Source organism: Leuciscus leuciscus (assembly GCF_965113295.1).
Source record: "Leuciscus leuciscus genome assembly, chromosome: 9".
In the NCBI taxonomy this organism is placed as follows: Eukaryota; Metazoa; Chordata; class Actinopteri; order Cypriniformes; family Leuciscidae; genus Leuciscus; species Leuciscus leuciscus.
The window spans coordinates 2,544,962-2,561,768 of NC_138733.1; the positions used below are offsets into that span (position 1 = coordinate 2,544,962).

The 16,807-nt window shown below is 44.0% G+C and overlaps 1 protein-coding gene across 33 annotated transcripts in view; it reads right to left on the minus strand.

The window, feature by feature from the left end:
- LOC309506206 (NACHT, LRR and PYD domains-containing protein 3-like) overlaps nucleotides 1–16,807 on the minus strand; it is a 231,371-nt gene that overhangs the window by 212,192 nt on the left and 2,372 nt on the right. For 4 of the 33 annotated variants that reach the window (XM_082179891.1, XM_082179869.1, XM_082179882.1 and 1 more), the window contains exons 1-3: nucleotides 14,196–14,416; nucleotides 13,858–13,971; nucleotides 3,353–3,466 (exon numbers count right to left, since the gene is read on the minus strand). In XM_082179891.1, the coding sequence (XP_082036017.1) occupies nucleotides 3,353–3,466; nucleotides 13,858–13,971; nucleotides 14,196–14,308 (341 nt within the window). In that variant the 5' untranslated portion in view covers nucleotides 14,309–14,416. Of the gene's footprint in view, nucleotides 1–139; nucleotides 254–3,352; nucleotides 3,467–13,857; nucleotides 13,972–14,195; nucleotides 14,459–16,807 lie in introns of those variants that run through there. The other 29 variants (XM_082179874.1, XM_082179904.1, XM_082179889.1 and 26 more) reach the window with 24 other exon arrangements.

Here is a 16,807-nt window from a genome sequence, read left to right on the forward strand (position 1 = left end):
AATCATTAATAGACTGAAACTTACAGGATTTGAAATAAGAATTGTTTGGTTCAAATCCAGATCATTAAACTGCTGTATATTAATAATATAAATTTAATAAAAAATCTAATACTATAAGCATAACATAGAAATTATATACCTGAGATCAGAAAGATTATCTCCACTCCTAAACTTTTCTGGTGGCTCCATAGACCAGTTACTCTTCATAGACACAAAGCTGGACTCTGGGTTTGAGCTCTTCTGCTGGACCGAACTGGTTTTAAAAAGTAAAATAAAAAGAATACATACTTAAAAATGTTGTGCAGTTTTACTGAAACTTCTGTCTTAGGAAAGACCAGGGAGTGTTGTAACAACTTTGCAATGTTGACATGCCATCCCTGGGTACTGAACACAATAGAACAAGGTTACTCGCTCCATTTCGCTCGCAAACCACCCCGCTTCGCGGGCATATTCAATACTTTGGTGATGAGGAAAGTGGTTCACGTCCTTCTCACCGAAGTAATGAGCTTACTGGCAAAAGGAAACCTTCCACACAGCGAGTCAGGCTTCTACAGTTGCTACTTCCTCGTTCCGAAAAAGGATGGTGGCCTCAGGGCCATCCTAGATCTCAGACATCTGAACTAGGCCCTTGTGAAACAGCCGTTCAAGATGTTAACCCTGAAACAAATCCTTGCACTAGTACGCCCATGGGATCTGAGTGATGCATACAGTTGGCAGTCAACCAGAATGCCTATTACTGCAGCGTTTGCCACATTTGTGTACATTTGTGGCAAAAATAATCCAGTCCCATTTCAAAGTCGTTCTCGAAATGACCGCCAGGTGGAGCAAAGGGACATTTTGCAAAACAGCAGCAATTGCTACATTTTGTAATGTAAGTGGGGCTACTGTCAATTGACCGTTCGCAAAGACCCGCCCCCTTTAGTTACTGTTGCTATGTCCGACAAGCCAAACCATGTTCTCACGCAGTGAAAAATACATCACAAAGAGGACACTGACAACACAGACAGGCAGGGCAGAGCAGGTTACTTTTGATATGAAACTACGCACCCTATCTTGCACCCAGCGTAATTGATTTAAAACACCGACGCATGTATCATTCCTAATTAGCACCCAACGCACAGCACACTTTTCCCTCCACAGATGGACATCGGTAAATTAGGGAATGAACTTGCGCTCCCGGGGGCGGTTCAGCGAAAAGAGGAGGCGTGTTCCAGCGCAAACGTTCCCTGGTGCTATTTTGCAGTTCCAGAAAAATATTCCGCCACTGACCAGGAAAAACCTAGTCTAAAGGTGGCACATTCAGATGCTATTTTAAGGGCGCATACTTGGCCATAATGTAGCGTGTGCACAACGCGCATACACTTTGATTCTCTCATCTACACAGATGCAGCAGTTGCCATTTTTGCAAACCATACATAATTACAAGGAAAAATATTCTACACGAGAAATCGGAAATCATTGTGGTGTCCATGAAGATGTGAAAAAATAGGCATAAATCTAGCTTACACATCACCTCCTTTCCCAGGTGAACAGGATAATTTGGAACCCCCCGTCCCAAGCTAAGGGCCCTCCATGTGTAGCCCCTCGACGGGAGCTGTCGGGCCTCCCAGCGAGAGTCCTAAGCACCATTTGTGAGGCTAGAGCCCCGTCCACAAGATGTCTCTATGCCCTTAAGTGGTCCATCTTCTCCAGCTGGTGCTCAGCCTGGAGCCAGGACCCTGCATTATACGAAGTACCGCTGGTACTTTAATTTCTACATGAGCTACTGGATGAGGGTCGCACCCCCTCCACGCTCAAAGTCTAAGTGGCTGCTTTGCAGCTATCCATGCTCCAGTGGCCGTCCTATTGTTGGGTAGAAGCGACTTGATTGTTCGCTTCCTGAAGGGGGCGAGGAGGCTCAACCCACTTTGCCCTCCTACCATACCCTCCTGGGACCTATCAACGGTCCTCAGAGCCGAGCCTCTACAGTCAGCCAAATTGAAGCCACTCTCGCTCAAGACTTCACTCCTGCTAGCCTTAGCATCGGTCAAGCAAGTAGGCTACCTTCAAGCGCTCTCTGTTAGCATTTCCTGCCTTGAGTTTGGACCAGGCGACTCTAAAGTCGCTCTCAAGCCAAGGCACGGCTGCGTACCCAAAGTGCTTTCGGCTCCGTTCAAAGCACAAGTAATTTCGCTTTCTGCTCTTTCCACGTCGGAAAACGAGTAACAATTGCACCTGCTCTGCCCGGCTACTTGTCCTAAGTGCATATATAGAATGCTCTGCACAGTTTAGACAGTCGGAGCAGCTCTTTGTAAGCTTCAGTGGCCGCACCAAAGGGCTTCCGGTCACAAAACAAATATAATCCCACTTGATAGTAGACGCTATCGCTTTAGCTTACGTTTCAATGGGCCTCCAATGCCCCATCGGCGTCAGAGCACACTCCACCAGAGGCATGGTCCAGTGGGAATGTCTATTGGCAAGCTGACTGGTCCTCGCGTCCATCTTTGCCAGATTTTATAACCTGGAGGGCCCTGCGCTACAGGCACATATCCTCTCTGTATAGTTGGAGCTAGCCTCTGAATGAGCCCAGCCCACCATTACTCTTAGAGGGTCTGACCAATCTCTCAACCCTCTTCAGGGCAAGATTGCCCCAGTAGCCCTTCTGCCCTCGGGGGCCTTGTCCAAGTGTCCCCGACTGGGGTCATAGAACATGTCGTTCTGCTTGAACATAGCACGGCATAATTGGATTGGTTCCCCATGGCGTCTAGCAGACACAATACGAAGTGACCATTTGAAAGGGAAGGACTTGTTATTTACATAACCTCAGTTCCCTGAAATAAGGGAACGGGTATTGCGTAGACCGCCGTGCTATGACTAGGAGCTCATTGTAACGCAGTGTTACAACGCCTGTGCAACTGGGATTTACACCCGGATAGTGTCTTCTGCTGGTTAGATCTAAACTGCCAAATAACAGATTAGAGATAAACTTGTCTCGTTGTATATAAACACTAAACTGAGATAGAAAATCAACTTCAGTATGAAATTTACTTTTTATACTGTTATAATTTATTTAAGGCTGAAATGTTGCATGTATATGTAACAAACAAAGTATTTATCATAACATAGTTTAAATAACATAATAATAATAATAATAATAATAATAATAATAGCCGGAAATGGAGTCATCAGTTTCCTAACGTGTCGTGAGCCAGCGTCCTTACCGGTGCTCGAATTCATGAACAAGGTATATTGATTCACAAGCTCAGGAGCTGATTGAGACGCACCCTAGGTTTCGTCATGCTAGCATGTGTGAAAGTATTTAAAACGTGTTACAACTAGCCCCACGTTAGGTTGTGACCCCTCACCCCTATACCTGAGATCAGACTGTGTGTTTCCACTTTTAAACTTTAGTGGCGGCTTCATAGACCAGTTACTCTTCATAGACACACAGCTGGACTCTGGGTTTGAGCTCTTCTGTTGGACTGAACTGGAACAGAGAACAGATTCAGTTTAATCCTTTAGATTACTGTGTTCATTCTTTATGAGAGGAACCATATTAATATAAACATTCAACTTTCATTTACATTTTTTTTTTATATTTCATGTTAGTTTTAAAATAAAAACAGAGAAAATAGTCAATATTTATCTAATCTCTGTGTGTATGTGTATTTAACAGTAGACCGCCATGCTTTGACACACACGACTCGGCGTTCGTCACTTCAGTCGTTTCAACCTGAATCATATGACGAAATGAGCTGCTTTTTTAGGCAGGTGCCCCGCCCCTTCTAGCGGCCTCTGCGCTCGGATCGGCGGGCTGTGCTGATTAGTTTGCACAGTTACGCTGCTCCACCATAAATGTGTGCAGTTCAAACTGATCAGCCAATAGCGTGCGTGTAGATCACTGAACTGTTATGGCTGTGCAGTAGCACTGCATTATTTTATAAAAGGCTTCAGTAATCTGAAAAAAGGAGTCTTCCCCATCGCATCTAGCAGATACAATACTCGTACCCTTATCTCAGGGAACTGGGGTTACGTTAAAGGACAAGTTCGGTATTTTACACTTAAAGCCCTGTTTACAGATCGTTTCTGATGAAATAGAACAGTTAAGATAAAAATTTGGACACTTGCTGCTGTCCCGAGAATTTTAGGTTTCTTTCGCTTTCCCCCCCACCTCCAGAATGGCTGCATATGTGCACTGGAACAATCCTTCCTAAAACGCATTCAACTTTCGTTTACAAAGACGTGAAACTCACCGAGTGGTCAGGGGTGTTCACTGATATGCTCACATAAAAATCGCTGCAAAAGCTGCATAACATTCAATCTCCATCTGCGCTATACCTACATACAGTCAGTAATATAACCACTGTATGCTCTTATTTAGTCTCATAGTCTTTCAACCAAAAAGGTGGTTTGCACTGTCGAACTGAACGTTTTCCTGTGCTCTGTTCAGTGTTCGGAACATTTGCAACTGAGACATCAGCAGACTGATCTGAGGTCGGCTTCCAGACGTTTCGCATCAGAGTATTGCTTCATTTTGTTTTGACGAATTGACACTCGTTGTCTAACTTCCTGGTCCCCTGTGTAACTGGAGTGAGATGTGAACATCGTAAGTTTGGTTCTCATTTTCCTGCCGTACAACAGTTCAAATGGTGAAACACCAGTCATTGCATGTGGAGTAGAATGATACGTTTGCAAAAAGTCCAAAACTGTTTGTTTCCACGGTTGTTTTTGCAAAATGGCCATTTGCACACAGTCCTTAAGAACCTTGTTGAACCTTTCCACAGCTCCATTAGCCGCAGGATGGTATAAAGATGTTTTGGTGTGTGCAATATTTCGTTCGTCCAGGAAAGCGGTAAAGGCTGAAGAAATAAGTTGTGGTCCATTATCTGTTACCAGACACTCAGGGTTTCCATGCCTACTGAAAACCGAATTCAGGAATCCAATGACGACAGCTGTCGTAATGGAAGGCGTAAACGCCACTTCAGGCCATTTTGAGTAATAGTCGGTCAGTGTAATGGCATATTTACAGTCATGAGCAGCTGTCTCAAAAGGTCCTACTATGTCCAAACCTAACTTTAACCATGGACCGTCAGGAAGAGGCACCGGCTGTAATGGAGAAGCAGTAGTCTTTGCCGTCCTGTCTGACTCCTGACACAACGAACATGCTGCAATCTGGGTTTGAACCATAGCATCTATTCCTGGAAACCAATACAGCTCACGCAACCGCTGCTTGGTCCTTACTATGCCTTGATGATTCTCATGTGCTAAAGTGACCATGGTTCTACGCAATGTCACTGGCACCACCAACCGTGAACCCCGGAACACTAGATTGTTTGTCACACAAAGTTCATGTCTCATTTTGAAGTACGGTTGTAGCGGGGAATCCAGGGCTTTCGCTGAAGCTGGCCAACCCTTTTCAATCTGAGCATGCAGGGCAGATAGCTCAGAACAGGCCATAGAAGCAGACTCAAACTCCTTTGGAGTAACAGACGTAAGAGACATTGACAGCAACGCAACTAGCTCAGGTTCTGCATCCGAGTCCATGTCTGTGGTAGATGGCAAGGGCAATCTTGAAAGACAATCAGCTGTACAGTTCAATGAACCTGCACGATAGACCACGTCATAATTAAAGCATAACAGGCGCGCAGCCCATCTAGCTATGCGCATTCCCGCCCTGTCTGCTCCTTTTGTACAAAGAAGTGTCGTTAGAGCCTGATGGTCGGTTTGTAGTGTAAACTTATGCCCCCACAGATAGGTCCTCCACTTTTCTACCGCCCACACGCATGCCAAAGCCTCTTTCTCCACTGTTGCATATTTCCTCTCAGCCTGAGTTAAGGATCTGGAGGCAAAAGCAACTGTCCGCTCTGTGTTGTCTGGGTGAATCTGGGTGAACACGGCACCAAGGCCATAATCTGATGCATCTGTCGAGATAATGGATGGTAAATTAGGGTCGTACAATGCCAATGCTGAACTTGCAAGCAACAATTGCTTCACAGTGACAAAGCAGTTCTCCGTTTCCTCATTCCACTGAAATGGTCCCTCTTGGCGAATACATGCCCGTAAGGGTTCAACAACAGTAGCATAATTGGGTATAAATTTATTATACCATGAGAGCATACCCAGGAACGAACGTAGGGCTGGTGCATCCTTAGGAGCTGGAGCTTGTACGATTGCCTGTAAGTGCTCAGTATCTGGCTGAACTCCTTGTGCTGTAACCAGGTGTTCCAGAAAGCGCAAGCTCTTTTGCCTAATTTGACACTTTTGTTCGTTCAACCGTAACCCAGCCTCCTTTAGTCGGCTCAGTACTGTGTTCAGCGCAGCGTCGTGCTCCGCTGCTGTGCGTCCAAAGCAAATGACGTCATCAAGGTAGTTCTGCACGTTTGGTACACCTTTGAGTATGCACTCCATCATCTTTTGGAATACCGACGGTGCTGAGGCCAAACCATACGGTACCCTGCAAAACCGGAACAGTCCTTCATGCGTGATAAAAGATATTAAATCACGGCTCTCGGGATGTAAAGGCACTTGATGATATGCACTCTCAAGATCAATTGTGGAGAAGATGGTAGATCCAGCTAAAGCAGTCAATAACTCCTCCATGTGAGGCAGGGGGTAACTGTCTATTACTACAGCCTTGTTCGGTTCCCTGAGATCTACACACATTCTTATGCCACCAGTCTTTTTCATTGTAACCACAATCGGTGACACCCATGGGGATGCATCAATTCGCTCTATAACTCCAGCAGAAAGTAGTCTGTCCAACTCAGCGGACACGGCTTTTCTCACAGAAAAGGGAAGGCGTCGGAGTTTCTGTCGAACTGGCACGGCTGACTCTGCAACTTTGACTTTATGCATAAATCCTGCAACACAGCCAACTGAGTCCACTTGAACAGAAAGCTGTGGAGGATGTAGCATGATCTGACAAAATTGTATCTCCTTTAATGCATAGTTTAAGAGCTGTTATGAGATCCATGCCCATTAATGCAGTTCCTTTATCCACCACATAGAATTTCACTGAGCATTTGCGGCTGTCTTTTACTACAGTTGCATGCAAGCAGCCGATCACATTAATTGGAGTACGGGAGTAAGTGACTAAGCAGGCTGCAGGTGGCTTTAAAAGTACTTCCCCAAAGTAATCATCATACATGCTCTTTGGCAGAACTGAAACAGAAGCACCAGTATTAACAGTCAGCGTGACAGGCCTCTGAACCGCACCGGCTTCGACTTGAACAGTACAGTGCAGTTTAATGCTTACATCCTTATCTTGTAGTAGCAGTAGAGTGTACTCTGGCATTACAACTTCATGCACTGTGTGAGTTTGCGTCGTTCTACAGACACTCTTTTTTTGCAATTTTTACATGTTACCTTGGCTGCTGGACATTCTTCTGCATTTGCAAGATGTTTATCTGATCCGCAGCGAAAGCAGGTACGTGACGTCACCGTTCGAGGCGATGTGAATGAAGCAGTGGGGCGCGCGCCAGCCATTCTATTTTTAGATTCCCCGGCGCCGCATCCACGCACGTTTCTTTGCATATTCACAGTCTGTACGGAAAAGTTCTGTGTACTCGAAAACGCTTTAGCATGCTCTCCAGCAGATTCGACTTGTTGTGCAATTGTAACAGCATCCGCTAATGTTAACTTATCATGCAGCAACAGCCTCTCTCGGATACGCGGATTAATGACGCTTTCAACCAGCTGGTCACGAATCATATCATCTGCATTTGTAAACTCACACGTAGACGAGAGTTCTCTCTGTGCAGCAACACACTGAATTATAGGCTCACTAGCTTGCTGAGTTCTTTTCCGGAATGTGTGTCTCTCCATGACCACATTCAACTTGGGTGTAAAATGAGCATGCAAAGCAGTAATAGCTGCGGTCATTGTATCGCCCGTTTCTGGTAATGTGTAGAATATTCTCTGCCCCTCCGTGCCCAGGCAATGTAACAGAAGGGCTCTTTTCCTGGCTTCCGACCATTTCTGTCCTTCAACGTCGATCACTAGTAGATAATTCTGGAACATCCGCTCCCATGTCTTGAAAGGAATCGCGGGATCGCCCAGAGCAAATAAGAAGAAGTTAGGAAATGGTGCAGACGATGCCATCTTTGCAGCAATAGTCAAGTCAAGTCAAGTCAAGTTTATTTGTATAGCGCTTTTCACAATACAGATTGCATCAAAGCAGCTTCACAGTATTAAATTAAAATAATACAACAAAGTTTGTTTCAAGAGGAATTTATTGATTGATAAAATTAAATTAAATATCCCCAAAATATCCCCAACTGAGCAAGCCAAAGGCAACAGTGGCAAGGAACCGAAAAACTCCATCAAGTGACCTAATGGTGTCCTAAAACTCCATCAGGTGCCTTAATGGAGAAAAAAAACCTTGGGAGAACCCAGGCTCAGTCGGGGGCCAGTTCTCCTCTGGCATTGGATAGAGGCCGGATTGTAGTTTGAACTGTAGGATTATATGAATGCCTGGCTGAAGAGATGCGACTTTAATCTAGTTTTAAACTGGGAGAGCGAGTCTGAGCAACGAACAGTATCAGGAAGACTATTCCAGAGTTTTGGAGCCAAATGTGAAAATGCTCTCCCTCCTTTGGTGGTTCTGGATATCCTAGGTATGACCAAAAGCCTTGAATTTAGTGATCTCAAAGAGCGCGATGGATTATAGGGCGATAGAAGATCCGTTAAATAGACTGGAGCTAAGCCGTTTAGGGCTTTATAAGTCAGTAGCAATACCTTGTAATTAATACGGAACTTTATAGGTAACCAATGCAGTGATGATAAAATCGGTGTTATATGATCATATTTTCTTGATCTCGTAAGAACTCTAGCGGCGGCATTTTGGACTAACTGTAGCTTGTTTATTGAGGATGCAGGACAACCAGCTAATAAAGCATTACAGTAATCCAGTCTCGAGGTCATGAATGCATGAACTAACTTTTCTGCATCAGAAACTGATAGCATATTACGTAGCTTAGCAATGTTTCTAAGGTGGAAAAAGGCTGTTTTTGTAACATAAGAAATATGATTTTCAAAAGACAGGTTGCAATCGAGTATAACACCCAGGTCTTTTACTGTAGAGGATAAAGTAACAGGACATCCTATGATGTTAAAGTTGTATTGTGCGAGGTTTTGTGGGCGGTTTTTTGAACCGATAAGTATTACCTCTGTCTTGTCTGGATTTAATAAAAGAAAATTACGCGTCATCCAATCTTTTATATCTTTAACACACTCTGTCAATTTGGAAAATGTAGCGTTTTCATCCGGCCGTGATGAAATATATATTTGAGTGTCATCAGCATAACAATGGAAACTAATTCCATGTTTCCTTATAATATTTCCAAGTGGCATCATATATATTGAAAATAACAGAGGGCCTAATACAGATCCCTGCGGCACTCCATAGTTTACTGGAGTTATGATCGATTTTTCTCCATTTAAATAGACAAAATGGTAGCGGTCAGATAGGTATGATTTGAACCAGCTTAGTGCTTGTCCTTGAACACCAGTATAATTTTGTAGTCGATCTAAGAGTATTGTGTGATCTATAGTATCGAACGCAGCACTAAGATCAAGTAAAACTAGTATTGAGATACAGCCTTGGTCAGAAGCTAAAAGTAAATCATTTGTGATTTTAACGAGCGCAGTTTCAGTGCTATGATGCGGTCTGAATCCAGACTGAAACTTTTCATAGATATCATTTTGTTGCAAGAAAGAGCCCAGTTGAGCGGACACCACTTTTTCTAATATTTTAGACATAAATGGAAGATTTGAAATGGGTCTATAATTTGCTAGATTATTATGATCTAATTGTGGTTTCTTAATGAGAGGTTTTATAACTGCCAGTTTAAATGTTCTTGGAACATGACCTAAAGATAAAGACGAGTTAATAATATTGAGGAGAGGCTCTTCCACTACAGATAACACTTCTTTCAGTAGTTTAGTTGGTATAGGATCTAATAAACATGTTGTTGTTTTAGATGAAGTGATAAGTTTATTTAACTCTTTTTGTTCTATAGTTGTAAAGCACTGTAATTGTTCTTTCGGGGTGATAATTGAAGCTGAATTGTAAGGCGCGATTGAAGATTGAACGTTTATAATTGTGGTTCTGATGCTTTCTATTTTCTCAGTGAAGAAGTTCATGAAATCATTACTACTGAACTGTAACGGGATATTTTGTTCGGGTGACGTCTGTTTATTTGTTAGTCTAGCCACGGTGTTAAATAGAAACCTTGGATTGTTTTGGTTATTTTCTATTAGTTTGCGGAGGTGCTCAGCCCTGGCAGCTTTTAGGGCCTTTTTATAACGTGACATACTGTCTTTCCACGCGATTCTAAAGACCTCTAAATTAGTTTGTTTCCATTTACGCTCTAAAATACGGGTTTCTCTCTTTAAAACATGCGTAGTATTGTTATACCATGGTGCTTTATTTTTCTCTCTGACCTTTTTTAATTTAATAGGTGCAACCACATCCAATGTTCTAGAGAGAATGGTGCTCATAGTGCTAGTTAGTTCTTCTAGTTCATCTGTTTGTTTGGGTTCAGGCAGCAGCTGAGACAGATTAGATAAGCAATTTGAGAAATTATCTATGGTGGATGGGAGGATTGTTCTGCCTGGTTGATAACGCGACGCCGCATGACATATTACAGCAGTACGTAATATGCAAGTTACCATGTAGTGATCAGTGACTTCATCACTTTGTGGAATGATATCTATATCGGTTGGATCGGTTCCGTGTGATATAATTAAATCGAGTGTATGATTAAGACGATGAGTTGGTCCGGTGACGTTTTGCTTGACCCCAAATGAATTTAATAAATCTGTAAACGCAGCTCCTAACGCATCATTTGGATTATCTACGTGTATGTTAAAATCTCCAACAATTAATGCTTTATCGACATTGACTAATAGGTCTGAGAGAAAATCTGCAAACTCTTTTAGGAAATCAGCGTAAGGCCCTGGCGGTCTATATACGGTAGCCAAGGCTAGAGATAATAGGGATGTTTTTCTAACATCTAAGAGCGTAACATTTAGTACAAGTACTTCAAATGAAATAAACTTATAACCCGTTTTCTGAGTAACATTTAGAATATCTTTATAAATGGTTGCAACACCTCCGCCACGGCCAATCAGACGGGGCTCATGCTTATAACAGTATCCAGGAGGAGTAGACTCATTAATACCGAAATAATCATTTGGTTTAAGCCAGGTTTCAGTAAGGCAAAGTACATCGAAGCTATTATCTGTGACTATTTCATTTACAATAACTGCCTTAGGTGTGAGTGATCTAATGTTTAGAAGACCTAGCTTTAGAAATAGTTTTTGTTTACTAATAGCAACATTTTCTGTTTTAATAACAATTAGATTTTTCCTAGATCCTGCATTAGATTTATTATTTGATCTCACTAAACGAGGAATAGACACGGTTTCTATGCAATGTTCTACACTAGTATTTATATCAGTTGAATTGGTGCAGCAGAGACTATGATTTGGACTTTTGGTTACTAGTCAAAGGGTATTTAACATTTTGGAGATGTTATCTGACAGAAGATCCGCTCCGAATCTGCTTGGGTGTAAGCCATCAGCACGGAAAAGCCTAGGACGCTCCCAAAACAGATTCCAATTATTTACAAAGAGCAGTTTCTGCTCATTGCACCATGACATTAACCATTCATTTAGCGCAAATAATCTGCTGAACTTTTCATGCCCTAGTCGGTACGTGGGAAGCGGTCCTGACACAATGATCGTTGTTTCAGGCGATGTGCTGCGTACCGTATCGATTAGATTCCTGAAGTCTTTCTTCAGAATCTCCGTCTGGCGCAGCCTGATGTCGTTCACTCCCGCGTGCAGGACCACAGTTCCGACGCGCTCGTCACCGTTCAGGATCTCGGGAACGCGAGCAGCGATTTCAGAAACACGAGCACCAGGGAAGCAGTGACTTTGCACCTTACTTGTACCTAACGTAGCGTGTAGTGCCGAACGATGGAATCGCCGATGATCACAGCATCGCGTTCTGTTTCGCGTAGAGGGGAGAAGCGGTTTTGTGTCGATAACTCGAAAACCGGGAGGGTCGGAGAAAGTCTTGGTCTAAACCTGACTCGCGTCTTCCGCTGCGGAACCACCCAGGCTTCGTGGTGGCGTGTTGGAGCCGGAGTGAACGAGACCATGGCTGATTGCGACCGATGCTGAGGAACGCACGGAGTAGACGCGGTCGGAGTCAGCGGGTTAGTAACGTTAAACACTGATTTGTGTGCGTCGGCGCGTGATGTTTCAAGAGCCAAACACCGGTCTCTCAGCTCGGCCTGTCTCAATAAAAGGTTGTGGATCTGTTTCTCAACAGCTTCCAGCTCAGACTGCAGTGCGTGAAGCTCAAATGTGTCCTCACCTGCACCAAGCGGTAGACTACTTACATCTGATATATTCGCCATTTTAACAGATGGACAGTGAGTTAGCAACGAAGCTACCAGTGATGCTATCAATATTAATACAAATTTATATTATAAGTTTGTTTGTAAATGAGTGTGGAGAAGACGCGTTCAGCCGTGATCCACGGACGTAACCTTTAAGAGTATGCAGCGTTGGATCACTAATAGGCTTGAGACGCGTCTGCTCAACAGTCCGCGTTGTAACTATGAGGTTTTTTAGTGGTAGGGGTGTAGAGTAGACGCACGATAGGCGAAAAAAAAAAAGTGTTTGTTTATAAGTGAGTGTGGAGAAGACGCGTTCAGCCGTGATCCACGGACGTAACCTTTAAGAGTATGCAGCGTTGGATCACTAATAGGCTTGAGACGCGTCTGCTCAACAGTCCGCGTTGTAACAATGAGGTTTGAGCAGTAGTGCTTCTCAGTGAGGAAGAGTAGAAAATGTTCGTTGTAAGCGGGTTTAAAGAGAAAAATCAAGAATTATAAATCAAATCGATAGAGCTCCAAAAACAACAACGCATTCAGACGCAACGCATGATAATGACAGGACAAGACATTATTCACCGTGTTTGTTGAGTGTTTCTTATTCACCTGAGCTTTTATGAACTCAAAGGCGCGAGAGAAAATAAATAAATAAAAATAGCTGAGCGCAAGGGTGGCGCGTTAACAGGCTAGCGAATTACTAGCGTGTTATGCGTCAGGGTTGGGTAAGCTGTATTTAGTAGTAATATAAACAACTAGAAATTGTAGTAAATGATGGTTCAAAACAAGGAAATACGAGGCTAAGACGGAGCTTACAGCTCCGAAGCAAACACACTCACAGCAGGCAGCGAGAAAAATCAAGAATTATAAATCAAATCGATAGAGCTCCAAAAACAACAACGCATTCAGACGCGACGCATGATAATAACAGGACAAGACATTACTCACCGTGTTTGTTGAGTGATTCTTACTCACCTGAGCTTTTATGAACTCAAAGGCGCGAGCGCGCGAGAGACAAATAAATAAATAAAAATAGCTGAGCGCACGGGTGGCGCGTTAGCAGGCTAGCGAATTACTACCGTGTTGTGCTAGTAGCAACGGAAGCCAGCGATGTTGGGCAAGCCGTATTTAGTAGTAGTATAAACAACTAGAAATTGTAGTAACAACTAGAAATTGTAGTAAATTCTGGTTCAAAACAAGGAAATACGAGGGGCTAAGACGGAGCTTACAGCACCGAAGCAAAAACACTCACGGCAGACAGGAGCAATCGAGATGTGTGTATAATAGCCAGAAATGTGTCGTGAGCCAGCGTCCTTACCGGTGCCCGAATTCATGAACACGGTATACTGATTCACAAGCTCGGGAGCTGATTGAGACGCAGCTTAGGTTTTGTCATGCTAGCACGTGTGGAAGTATTTAAAACATATGTGTTACAACTAGCCCCACGTTAGGTTGTGACCCCTCACCCCTATACCTGAGATCAGACTGTGTGTTTCCACTTTTAAACTTTAGTGGCGGCTTCATAGACCAGTTACTCTTCATAGACACACAGCTGGACTCTGGGTTTGAACTCTTCTGCTGGACTGAACTGCAACAGAGAAAAAATTCAGTTTAATCCTTTAGATTACTGTGTTCATTCTTTATGAGAGGAACCATATTAATATAAACATTCAACTTTCATTTACATTTTTTTTTTTATATTTCATGTTAGTTTTAAAACAAAAACAGAGAAAATAGGCAAAAACATTAAAAAAAATTCTGTAAATATTTATTTAATCTGTGTGTGTATTTAACAGTGTTTGTTGAAATTACCTTTGTCCAGTAGAAAACTCTCCATCTCTGGATCCTTGTGAATCAGTCATGATGAAGCTGCAGGAGAATCTGATGAGTTTGATCTCCTTCACTGACTCTGAATGAAGAAACATTCAGACACAAAATTAAATGATTTAATTAAACAACCTTCATAATTAACAGCTAAACAGATGTGTTTTGAGTCTGGATTTGAATGTGACTGCTGTAGGAGCACATCTGATCTCTTCTGGAAAGTGGTTCCAGCTGCGGCCTAGGCATAGGCATATGCCTAATAGCTAAAAGTGGACTCACCATGCTTAGAGTTAACCCTTGGTATTTTTTAGCTGATGTGATCCTAATGATCCTAATGAAAGGCAGGAATAAAGCCTTTCTTGCTCTCTTTCTCTACCACGAAAAGAAAGTTAAAAAAAGAGAGAAAAGAGAATCATGTCAAGAGAATGGCGAATGCAGGCACTGTGAGTTGCTCTTCATTAAAGTGCTTCGCACTCGTCTCGCATATCGCAAGTCTATCTGGCAGAAGAGCGGGAGACGGGTCCTTCCCTTTCTCTCATTCTCTCTTCAGATCGTGTCATCCTCCCGTCCGCTGCTGAAGCACGCTTCTTCAGATTGGGCTGAGGATGTAGGTTCTTGTCAATAAAGAATCTATTGGCTCAGATCTCGCGTCTGCCAAGGCAACACGCGCATTACGGGTCTGCTATATATTTATATAATGCGAGGGAACTGAACAGACAGGAGATTCCCTTTCTCTCTTTTTCCTATGATTGGGTGCAAACAAATTGTGTGTGTTTGCAAGTTATGATTTTATGATTCTTTCTTGAAACTTCTTTAATATGAAAATAATTATATTCAGCCTTTATAAGAATTATATAACAAGCCAAGGAGCGGAACGAGTGCCTTCCTGCATCAGATACAGTAACCAGCAGAATTTGATCGTCGTGCGATCAGGCCAACTGACACAGCCCGTTGCGGCTGATTTCACTGTGTGGCGAAATCCAGCGAATATCCATTGTATTATTAAAAAAGCAAATTTTCTAATTTGGAAGGATTTAAAGAGTATCTTCGCGATGACTGTCTGTCATTGGCTGTTTCTGACGCAGAGGATTGTACGAGCTCAGTGGATGACCCCGCACCCCGCCGTCTAAAGAAACAAGCGACACCAAGGCAGGTATCGACGCCAAACTTTTCCGTGTCCTATCAAAGGCTGTTTAAGAGCTCTGAGTCGAGTGGCCTGCTTTAGAGGAGCCCACACGAAGCCGCCTGGATGAATGGTTCCTGCCGGGGCACCAACAGGCCCCTCGCAAGCTTGCAGCGCCGTTCTTCCCTTAAGTTCACAACGAACTAACCAAGTCGTGGCGCACCCCCTACTCTGCCCGCCTAAGTACTTCCACTTCCACCGCTCTCACCACCATTGATGGCATCGTGGAAAAAGGCTATGAGAAGCCCCCCCTATTGAGGAAGCAGTGGCTGCGCACCTCTGTCTACCCACTGCCATTGGATGGAAGGCCAAAGTGGCCCATCCATCTAAACCATGCAGGACGACTTCAGCCATCGCCAGACAGGCTTAGGCGTCCTCTGGCCAAGCAGGCTCGGCTCTTCATACCATGGCGGCCCTCCAGATATTCCAAGCAAAACTCTTCCGGTCTATGGGCGAGTCTGGACCTGATCCAGCCACATTTCGTGACCCCCACTGCACCACATACCTGGCCCACACGCCACGAAAGCCACTGCCCAAGCCATCGGAAGAACCTTGGCCAGCCTAGTGGTGCTGGAGCGATACTTGTGGCTCAACCTCACAGAAATTAAGGACACGGACAAGGCCTTATTTGATTCTCCAATCTCCACCACTGGTCTCTTCGGCCCCGTGGTTGACAGCTTCTCGGAGCAATCCACGGCAGCACATTAGTCTTCGCAGGGCATGCACCACTTAGTGCCCAAATGCTCCAGCTCTGCTACTTCGAGTCACCAGAAGACAATGCCGACTCAGCAGCCAGCGCTGACAGCTCAGCCACCTCTGCCTGAGCATCGACAGTTCCCCCAGCACCTTAAACGCATTCCTCCTAAGCGCCAGGGACCCCAGCCTAAGATAACGCTGGACCCTGCACCTCAGAAGCAATCCTGATCCGCCATGAAGGAAGAGGGGAGGGTTAAGTCTCTCTGCGGCCAGACCACCCTCCAAAAAGTCTTGAGTGTCCCTCCAAACACTCTGTTCAGTTCCTGCTGTTGGAGTAAATGTTGCAATTTCAGGTTCAAGTTCACACACCCATGCAATTGACCACTGTTATAACAAATAAAATAAAAAACAAAAATACTCGAAAAAATTGCACTTTTCCTCTTCCGAACTCTGTGGGCGTCAGCTCCCTGCCCAAACGCAGAGAGCCGTCTCCCGAAATAATTAAGCGCCTAGTTACCCGGGCTGAGGCTTGGAAAGCCATCCCCAGCGTGTCAAAATGGTTTCTGGACACGGTGAAACAAGGTTAGTCACTCCAATTCACTGGTTCAAGACTCAGCCCAAATGAGGGCGTGGCAGAACTTTTCAGAAGATGCTAGGCATTATAGCCTCTACATCGCCAGTACTTCCATTAGGCCTGCTGTACATGTGCCCTATACAGTAG